Genomic DNA, 10,902 nt, shown 5'->3' with positions numbered 1-10,902 from the left:
CTCCCCAGCTTGCCAAATTACCTGAAACATTTGACAGCTGAGCTTCCATGGAGTTGTAGCTAGCCGTTGCATTCCACGACTGCGCCAAGGTGGATGAAAAGTTGAAAACGAGTCATTGGTTTCCCACATGACCTCATGTGCACCCCTTTCTTCCTGGTAGCTGTTTCTGAGGGAAAAGACGCAACAAGATCGGTAGATGATCTGAAGTAGGAGTAGCAAACTCCGGTAAGTGATGCAACCTCCGCGTCCGCGCGAATTGTTGGGTACATACATGCAGATGGTTGCTGCGACCTGGAGGTTGGCGGCGCGGTGGCGCGGCTGGGGAACGTGCGGCAGTTCGGGCTGCGGGAGCTGCAGGCGGCGACGGACGGGTTCAGCGACAAGAACATCCTGGGGACGTGACGGCGAGGGCAGCGCGCGATCTAATGGACAATACGGCTACTTACGGCTTACGGCCCAGCACAGTGAAGCCCACTGAGCGAGGCTTCATGATTGATCTGCCCTGTCGGTGACCCATTGGTGGTTAGGGATGAGCCGGCGGCATGGCTGGCGAGGGCTCATCTCGGCGGCGGCGGTGGCGCGGTTACTGGAGCCCCTCCTGCAACCTCTGGCTTGGCCGCGGTGGTCGACGTATGGTAGATTGGCGGCGTCGTTCGGGGAAAAGGTAAGCAAGCAACTCCCCTGCTAGTGCTAAGTGAATCCGCCATTACAGTAGGATGTGTTCCACGCAATCTAGACCCGAAATTAACACCACTAGATAAAAACCTAATTAAACTGATTCTCTCTATATTATAGCATGGCTCCCACCTAAGCATCTCGACCTGTTGATTCGTAGCATAGCAGTATAGCATGGCCCCCCTGCCGGCTTCACCTGTTCAATTGGCGGGCCGGCCTTGTCAACAACTTGTGTCATCAAATAGCTTCCCGTTGTCTGTACTAATTAGGGGCCAGCAATGATTCCAAGTTTATTGTTTATACTGAAGATCCCGTGCCAAGCTTTACTCACTCAAGTATCTTCAAATATTCCCTTTTTTAGCACCAACTTGCCGTTAGGTACTCTACTCGTCGAGACTAACAAACTAAACCCAATTGTTTGTTCAGCGACTGCAGCGTGAGGTGGCCTTGATCTGGTCGTCCATGCCACATGTGTACCAGCCTCGAAGCATCGGTTATAAGGATAAACTATGGGCAGTGATTGCAAATTGTTTACTACATCAGCTGGCGGTGTCGTTCGGGGCAAGGTAAGCAAGCCAACTCCCCTGCTAAGTGAATCCGCCGTTACAGTAGGATGCCTTCAACGCAATGTCGACCCGTACGTAATCAACAACACCGAATTAAGCTGATACACTCTCAGTACAACTCGCCCTCAAGTGTCTCGCATCCCAGCTTCAGCTCTTTGACTGGCTGGCCTCCATCAGGCCATCTTTGCCAACAACTTGTGTATTATCCAATAGTAGCTTCCCATGGTGAATCTTTAGTTGGCAGTATTAGTTATGGACCAGCAAGGATTCAAAGTTTTGTACTTGTTTATAGTACTGAAGATCCCTTTGCCGTGCTTGACTCTCTCAAGTACGGTTTAACACCAACTCAGATTGTTTACTTGATTGGTCCATTGTCGAAAATGAAACATCTTAGTTTGAGGGGTGCAGAGATGCTATGTAAACTGAACGACAATCGCTTGCACCAAGGAAGATGCCGTGTTTGACTCGGATGCCCTTCAAATATCTATTTCTTTACCACCAACTTAACAGTAGGTATAGTTTAAAATAAATAAAATAACTCAATTGTTGGGTTAGTTGGTAGGAGAAACCAGCCAGAGCAAGCGAAACTACGTTTAGATAATCCACGGAGCTAAACTGAAGATACACTAGAACACCGTGTATGCAAAAGCCAAAACTCTAAAGGGATTGCACAGTTTCTCATAAGCACACCAGGATTGCAAGCAAGAGCTTCAATAGCAGGTACGTGTATACATACATAAACACCCATAGCTGGCCTAAAATTCCATGTTCAATATATCTTCTGCATCAGTAACAGACAAGATGCAACAGCTTAGTCAGGAAACACGCAAGCTTCATGTACAAGCCCAAATTAGTTAACCGGATGAGCAGCTCAAGCCGGTCTTGGTTGCTATTCATCGTGTTGCCTATATGTGACCTTTTTTTTTGCAAAACAGGATAAACTCGCGTACCATTATCAGTTAAAGGAACGATGTTAACCATAACAGTTTTTGTTTTTCCACACAAAAGACAGTTCAAAACACAGAACGCTTTCATCAACAGGGAAACAAACAGCAACAGCAGAACAAGACCAATAGGGTGATTCCTCTTTCTATGCAATCGAGGTACCTAGATAGGATCCCCAGCCCCTCTAGATCTTTGTTGGATGGGAGATCAATATGGAAAGAGCGGAACTCAAGAGTTCTGAGGCTGGTTCTTCAGCCATCTTGTACGTAACTGTTCTGCTTTATTAATTCAATCAGGCAAAGCTTTTGCCATTTTGGAAAATTAAAGGAGTACATCCATCCCAACCACAACTTTTGAACCTAAAATTAAGCCATTTGCATCACATAATTATACCCCCAAAATTGGACTCGATCTGCTGCTTAGCCATATCCAGTTCAATCTCACAGTGCACCTATTTTTCTCTCAATCTGTTGCTCAGCCATATCCATTTCAGTCTCACAGTGCACCTATTGTTTTAGCAACATCCATATGAAACATGGCATTCTAGTGTAAGCTGGCCAGAGTTTCTCATCTGCACTGGTCCATCCTGTTATTTTCGGTCTGTAATGTGCTTAACTTAGTTGGATCTCTGACCTGTATTCTTTGGAGAACAACAGGACAGCTCACTGCAGTTCACCACTCACCAAGCAGACAAGCCTGAACGTTTGTTGGGGTTCAAAGTGAAAAGGAAGACGCCATGGTAGAAAATCAAATCTAAAGTCATTATCAAGCATGTATGCAAAAATTCTCAATTTTTTTTTGATTCATTTGGCTCTGGTTGTCAATTCAAGCATGAATGTTCTCTTTCTCACTGTCGTAAAAAAATACTAGCAGACTCTCACACCCATGGGCCATGAGTGATAAAAAAACCCTGCTAGGGATTGACTCACAACCTTGCTTCAGATTCTTTACCTTTTGATGCCTAGGAATAATAAAGACAACAGTTATCACTCTCACCAAACCATGAGACTGCTTTGATAGTCTTACATTCAGAAACACACAGGGAGGTTGCTGATCTTCGAATGTAGCCCATTCGAAGGAAGTTACGCCGTCTTTGGTTCCTAGTTACACCGTCCTTTTGTTTCTACTGCTAACTAATTTTCATGCTATCTTAGGTTGTACTCAAACTTTCTCCTTGAAAGTAGCTACTATATGATTGATGTATTTCCTTAAGGAAGCACTCTATGATTAATGTATTGTGGATTCTTCTAGCTGGCATGACAAGTACAGTGAAGATACTCTTAGTGAAAAAGGACTTGAGTCTATGAACTTCCTAATTCATCAGTCAAGGTCCAGCAGCTGGCAGGTATATGTATCTTCAGGCTTTATTTTTCACTTCCATTAGATATTATAATTATTTGGGACAAGTCTGTATCTCAGATGTTAATAATTCTTTCATAGTGTGACATATTGCGGACAGAGATTTGGTGCACATGAGCACCAGTGATCTCGTTTTTTTTAAAAAATAAAAAATAGTAATTTTGAGTCGTAAAAAATTCTGAAAAAAAATCCACAAATAGTCAATGATGTATCCCACAAACGGGCAAAAAATCAATTTCAAATACTTAATATTTTGAGCTACACAAAAATGACAAAATTGTAGATCTGAGTAGTCATTTTCAAATCTCCAAAACATATCAGAATTTGTCATTGTCCAGGTCAAAATAAAAAGAATTTCGGATTAGGATTTTCCATGATTGTGGCATGTATCATTGGTAATCTACAAAATTATTTTCATGATTTTTTATAACTTGTAAAAACATTTTTCAATTTTTTTAACTGAGCGAGAGCACTGGAGCTCGTGTGCTAAAAGCACTTTTCGGACATATTGCCCAATAATTTGTTTGTGTTATTCTGTGCATATGCTCTTCTTGCATTGAAGGTATGAGGATTTTCTTTCTGAAACAGATCAGGTTAAACCTCCTGCCTTTTCATCAACGAAGCACACATAACTGGCGTAGCTATGTACAAGTCAGGCGGGCCACCGCCCCCCCACCCCCCTAATAACAATAAAGCCTTTATACCCAAACAAGTTGGGTAGCCTAGAGGTGAAACCCATAAGATCTCGTAATCAACTCATGGTTATGGCACATGGATAGCAAGCTTCCACGCGGCTCTTTCCATGGCTAGTTCTTTGGTGATACTCCAGTCCTTCATATCTCTTTTTACGGACTCCTTCCATGTCAAATTTGATCTACCCCGTCCTCTCTTGACATTATCAGCACGCTTTAGCCGTCCACTATGCACCGGAGCTTCTGGAGGCCTGCGCTGAATATGCCCAAACCATCTTTGATGATGTTGGACAAACTTCTCTGCAATCGGTGCTACCCCAACTCTATCTCGTATATCATCATTCCGGACTCGGTCCTTCCTCGTGTGGCCACACATCCATCTCAACATGCACATCTCCGCACACCTAGCTGTTGAACATGTCGCCTTTTAGTCGGCCAACACTCAGCGCCATACAACATTGCGGGTCGAACTGCCGTCCTATAGAACTTGCCTTTTAGCTTTTGTGGCACTCTCTTATCACAAAGAATACCAGAAGCTTGGCGCCACTTCATCCATCCGGCTTTGATCCGGTAGTTCACATCTTCATCAATATCCACATCTTTGTGCAGGATTGACCCCAAGTATCGAAAGGTGTCCTTCTGAGGCACCACCTGCCCATCCAGGCTAACCTCCTCCTCCTCGTGCCTAGTAGTACTAAAACCGCACATCATGTACTTAGTTTTAGTTCTACTAAGTCTAAAACGTTTCGATTCCAAGGTTTGTCTACATAGTTCTAACTTCCTATTGACCCCCGTTCGACTATCATCGATTAGGACCACATCATCCGCAAAGAGCATACACCATGGGATATCTTCTTGTATATCCCTTGTGACCTCATCCATCACCAAATCAAATAGATAAGGGCTCAAAACTGACCCTTGGTGGTAGTCCTATTTTAATCGGGAAGTCATATCGCCATCTCTTGTTCGAACACTTGTCACAACATTATCGTACATGTCCTTGATGACGGTAATGTACCTGCAAGGCCACCACATGACGTGTCGTGGTATCTTATCGTAGGACTTCTCCAAGTCTATGAACACCATATGCAGGTCCTTCTTTTGCTCCTTGTATCTCTCCATGAGTTGTCGTACCAAGAAGATGGCTTCCATGGTCGACCTCCCATGCATGAAACCAAACTAATTTTTGGTCATGCTTGTCATTCGTCTTAAACGGTGTTCAATGACTCTCTCCCATAGCTTCATTGTATGGCTCATAAGCTTAATACCACGGTGGTTAGTACAACTCTGAACATCCCCTTTGTTCTTGAAGATTGGTACTAATATACTGCGTCTGGCATCTTGTTTGTCCAAAAATGGATTTGAAGAGCTTAGTTAGCCATACTATCGTTATGTCTCCGAGGCCTCTCCACGCCTCAATGGGGATACAATCAGGGTCCATTGCCTTACCTCCCAATCGCCGCACAAAACGCCTACTGGTATCATCAAACGAGTTGGTCAGTTCAATGGTAGAGCTCTCAGTCTCCCCATTGAACAGCCCGTCAAAGTACTCCCGCCATCTATGCTGGCGCGCCCCAGCTTTTAGAAAATTAGTGAAGGAAAAAATATATAAGGCTTATAGTAGAAATTTTTGAGCTCCCCTCCCCCCCATGAGTTGTCGTACCAAGAAGATGGCTTCCATGGTCGACCTCCCATGCATGAAACCAAACTAATTTTTTGTCACGCTTGTCATTCGTCTTAAACGGTGTTCAATGACTCTCTCCCATAGCTTCATTGTATGGCTCATAAGCTTAATACCACGGTGGTTAGTACAACTCTGAACATCCCCTTTGTTCTTGAAGATTGGTACTAATATACTACGTCTCCATTCTTCCGGTATCTTGTTTGTCCGAAAAATGGAGTTGAAGAGCTTAGTTGGCCATATTATCGCTATGTCTCCGAGGCCTCTCCACGCCTCAATGGGGATACAATGAGGGTCCATTGCCTTACCTCCCAATCGCCGCACAAAACGCCTACTGGTATCATCAAAGGAGTTGGTCAGTTCAATGGTAGAGCTCTCAGTCTCCCAATTGAACAGCCCGTCGAAGTACTCCCGCCATCTATGCTGGCGCCCCCCCAGCTATTAGAAAATTAGTGAAGGAAAAAAAATATAAGGCTTATAGTAGAAATTTTTGAGCTCCCCTCCCCCCCCGATCATGGTTTTTCAAGCTCCGCCACTCCACACAACAATTCATTTATTTGCAAAGTTTATTACTCCCTCCGATCCATAAAAAGTGTTGGGGTTTTAGTTCAAATTAGCTCAAATTTTAACTAACCATTTATTATGGATTTGAGGAAGTACTAAAAGTGACTCCGCAAAGAGAGATCAATAGAATACAATGCAGTAAATGGCACATCTCATATTCTTCTTTTAACAATGATTTGGTACACCTCCTCTACATAATATATGGTGAAGATTAGAATGTACCCCTTCGATTACAAGGTTAAGATAGTCTTTAACATGCCATAGACTCTCATTCAAATCTAAGCTTACAGATGATTAGTATTATACTTTTGAGGTTTTGGTTCCAATGCTTAATAGTTACATTGTTCCTTCCCTTTGTAGATTATGCTGTAAATAAACTCCGAACACACATTGGTTACCTCCTGTGCAACCTGGCTACGCCAAATACATAGCAAATGGCGGAGGTAGTGATTCTTTCAGTTGTGATAAAGATTGGCGTCGCTCTAGGGAAGGAAGCAGTAAAACAGGCTAGCCTGCAGTTCCAACAGTTTAATACACAGTTAACAGAGCTTCAGGGCCGGATGGGTCGCATCAGAATGGAGCTCAGGTTAATGCATGGATTTCTTTGTGGAGTGGACATACGAAATAGGAGGAATCAGACTTATGAAATATGGGTTCAAGAGTTGAGAATGCTTGCCCATGAGATCGAGGACATTATGGATGAGTATTTGTATTTTGTTGGCCATAAACATGGTACTGGATGGGGTACCTATTTGAAGAAAGGATGCAAGCAACCGAACGTGTTGATTTCCTTGAACAAGATAGCTTCAATGGTTATGGAAGCAGAGACTAATCTTGGGCACCTATTCCTGGTGAAAAGTCGGTGGGTTTCAGTTGTTGATGGTGGGAATTCCAGTAACTCAAGTGACATTGTTGAGAGGTCCCAACATCTCGCAAGCTCTTCACGTTCCCTTGGTGAAGAAGATCTTGTGGGAGTGGATGAAGACAGAGAACAACTTGAGACATGGCTGCGAGGTATGCATTTGGATTGCTCTGTCGTGATAGTGTTGCATGGAATGGGAGGGCTGGGTAAAACAGCTTTGGCAGCAAATGTCTATATGAAGGAGAGAGAAAAGTTTGATTGCCATGCCTGGGTCTTTGTCTCTCAAACTTACTCCACAAAAGATGTTCTTAAACGTCTAATAACTGAACTATACAAAGAGAGCGAAGATACACCAGGTGATATCACCAACCTGGAGATTGATGGCCTTCAAAATATACTGATAACCTTCATTGCGGACAAGAAGTACCTGATCATATTGGATGATGTTTGGACTCCAAAAGCATTTGATGAATTTTCTAGGCTTATTCGTAATGGAAAGAACAGTAGACTGATTATCACAACACGGGAAGGTGATGTCGCTGCACGTGCCACTCCAGATCGTATGTTAACACTAAAAGATTTACCAGAAGACAAGGCATGGGATCTCTTCTGCAAGACAACCTTTGCAAACTATGCTGATCATGAATGTCCTAAAGACCTGAAACCTTTGTCTGAGGAAATAGTTCTCCGCTGCAAAGGCCTGCCTCTTGCTATTGTGTCAGTTGGTAGCCTCCTTCGTGTGCGTGAGAAAACTGTGGAAGAATGGAGAAGAATAAATGACCAGTTGGGCTGGGAGCTAATAAATAATCCTATGCTCGGCGATGTGAGGAATGTTTTGCATCTGAGCTACATCTACCTTCCAACACAATTGAAAAGTTGTTTCCTGTATTGCAGCTTATTTTCTGAAGGCTATCTTTTTGGAAGAAACATGCTTGCACGGTTATGGACAGCAGAGGGATTCATCGAGGAGAGGGGTGCAAGCACATTTGAACAAGTGGCTGAAGGATACATGAAAGAGTTGGTCCAGAGAAACATGCTACAACTTGTTCAAAGGAACTCATTTGGTAGGATGAAGATGTTCAGAATGCACGATATCCTACGAGAATTGGCAATTGATTTGTGTCGGAATGATCTTTTTGGTGTTACATATGACGAAGACAAATGTGCAGGATCTCTTGATAAGGATGGGCGTCGATTGGTAGTACAGAAACTAAAGAAGGACATTGAACGATCAATTTCAAGTGTACACCAGCTTCGATCCATCACTGTATTAGACAAGAGTATGCCGTCACTCACTCTACTACATTTGCTGTGTGAGATGTCAACATATATGACTGTGCTAGAATTAAGTGGTCTACCTATCGTGAATATTCCATATGCTATTGGGAATCTTTTCAATCTTCGTCATTTAGGTCTGCGTAGATCAAAAGTTAAGATGCTCCCGAAGTCTGTTGAGAAGCTTTCAAATTTGTTGACACTCGACCTTAGTAGATCTGACATAGACGAGCTACCTGGTGGGATTGTTAAACTGAAGAAGCTTAGACACTTGTTCGCTCAAAAAGTTAAATATCTAAATGGCAGATTTCTCTTGTCGTCAAGTGGTGTAAGAATCCGCAGCGGTCTTGGTAATCTAACAAACCTGCAGACACTACAATCGTTGGAAGCACAGGATGAGTCTGTTAGAAAATTGAGGGAGCTAAGGCAACTGAGAAGCCTAAGGTTATTCAATCTGAAGAGAGTCTACCATGAACCCCTCTGCGAGTCTCTAGTGGAAATGCATTTTTTGTCCAAGCTACATGTTATTGCAAGTGATGAGAATGAGGTTCTTTTGTTAAATGCCCTTCCGCCAAACCTACAAAAGCTAAATTTGACAGGAAAATTAGACATAGACTCTTTCCAAGCTGTAGGTCGGAACTTATATTCCTTGCGTCTAAATCTATCACAGCTGATAGAAGACCCCCTGCCATCCATTTCTCTGTTGTCAAATTTGACAGAGCTATTTCTTGATGGAGCATACAACGGAGAGAAGCTGGTATTTCTCTCGGAGTGGTTTCCCAACCTGAAGACTCTTCAGTTAAGGGACCTTCATAATCTTAAGCAGCTAGATATACAGGAAGGTGCTATGGTGACTTTAGAAAAATTATCGCTAGTCAACCTTGACAGCATCACAGAAATCCCACCTGGTATTAAGTTCCTCGTGACCCTCCGGTATCTAGGCTTTCACGAAATCACACAGGGCTTTTTGACGTTGTTGCGTGAATGTGTTCGAAATGGTGGTATGCGCCAGTTCTGGTATACTCCGCGAGCTTGACTGCTCCTTGCTAGTCCATAAATGGGTATGTAAGTCACACAACTGCTTGCTAGTTGATTCTTTGCACTGGTACTCGTTTTCTCATGCATATTAGTTACTAGTTTAACATGTGTTGATGAGAGTTGTTGCTATATACGTAGGTTGGCAGAAGGAAGGATGGAAGTGAAATGTCTTCATCTGATGTTTCAAGACTCCTGCCTTTAGCTCCTCTTGACAAACATTGGACTATTGCATCTCTTGTTCCATACCGTGCTTCGTTTTCATTCTTTGTGTTCACAGAAATAACAATTACGGGCTACTGTAGGTGTGCTTGTGAAATGTGTTTATCTGTTTCTTTTAATAACATTGCACCTATTGTAAGGCTAGATATGTGTATTGCTCGCTGTCTTTTAATTATTAGTGTCAGGATTTGGAAGTGGAAAGGTTCGTCCCGAAGAAGGTTTTCCTGCTACTTCCAAATATTTAGAGTTCGTTTCATAGACTACAAGTTGCAATTTGACTCTATAAGTCCACCCCTTGTTGATCAATCTGTATACTATGGTTTTTTTCTTTGCCAATATACTTGGTACTGTTATATACTATGGCATTTCTTGCTTTCAAAGATAATTTGAATATCTGCTTGAAAATTGCAGTGCATGAATCCTTCAGTACAGCTATTTCTCCTTGTAAACTCATGGTAAGGACTAGGAAGCTTAAGCATGGCGACTGGCGACTGGCAAGGAGATAATTTGAATCTCCTTGTAAACTCCTTGTAATCCTCAAGTTTTGTAGTGTATGTTCAGTGATTTGCAGAGAAGCAGGAAAAAAAAAGGCAAGTAATATAATGAGTGATGTTCGGAAAGTTGCAGCGTCAATACATATTTACACTGGGTTCACTCCTTCTGGTTGGACTGTCGGAGCGCCTCCTGTCGTGAGTTCATCGGCCGTCGGTGAGTTTCGTCTTCCACCAGAGAGACAGGAGCCAGAGGCAATAAGTAGGCCGCAGAGCAGAAAAGGAGAAGCTCTGCTCCGTTGGTGCGTGTGGTGATGAAGCCCTGCACCTTAAAGCGGAGGGTAAGCTGCATAGTAAAGGGAAGAAGCTCCGTTCTGCTGGCGTGTGCGGCGATGAGGCGCTGCTGCTGGTGTAGATTTAACTCCTTGGTATCGACGATCCAGTTAGTGAGCCCGTGGACGATCCAGTTATATATCTGTGGGTGCGCCGGCTGTGTCGGCCAACGATCTCCTGGTCGGATCTAGGTTTTCGCCTA

The 10,902-nt window shown here is 43.3% G+C and overlaps 1 protein-coding gene across 4 annotated transcripts; it reads left to right on the top strand.

The window, feature by feature from the left end:
* Positions 1-251: 251 nt before the first annotated feature.
* On the top strand, positions 252-10,212 carry LOC127301647 (disease resistance protein RPM1). Of its 4 annotated transcripts, none has more exons than XM_051331922.2 (6): positions 258-664; positions 1,102-1,241; positions 2,843-2,959; positions 3,341-3,531; positions 6,843-9,684; positions 9,796-10,212. In XM_051331922.2, exon 5 carries the CDS (start codon positions 6,917-6,919, stop codon positions 9,653-9,655), a length of 2,739 nt encoding a protein of 912 aa, XP_051187882.1. In that variant the 5' UTR covers positions 258-664; positions 1,102-1,241; positions 2,843-2,959; positions 3,341-3,531; positions 6,843-6,916; the 3' UTR covers positions 9,656-9,684; positions 9,796-10,212. The 4 variants fall into 4 exon arrangements, with proteins under 4 accessions (XP_051187877.1, XP_051187882.1, XP_051187878.1 ...); XM_051331918.2 differs by having other exon boundaries at positions 1,102-1,961; XM_051331917.2 differs by having other exon boundaries at positions 252-664; positions 1,102-2,959; positions 6,843-9,680.
* Positions 10,213-10,902: the final 690 nt, after the last annotated feature.

Source organism: Lolium perenne, chromosome 7 (assembly GCF_019359855.2).
Source record: "Lolium perenne isolate Kyuss_39 chromosome 7, Kyuss_2.0, whole genome shotgun sequence".
Taxonomy (NCBI): Eukaryota; Viridiplantae; Streptophyta; class Magnoliopsida; order Poales; family Poaceae; genus Lolium; species Lolium perenne.
Note: the sequence above shows the minus strand (reverse complement) of the source record. Positions and strands in the feature narration are given on the sequence as shown.

Bases quoted from the DNA above. Each gene is read 5' to 3' on its own strand.
- LOC127301647 (XM_051331917.2), top strand. From the start codon at position 6,917: ATGGCGGAGGTAGTGATTCTTTCAGTTGTGATAAAGATTGGCGTCGCT.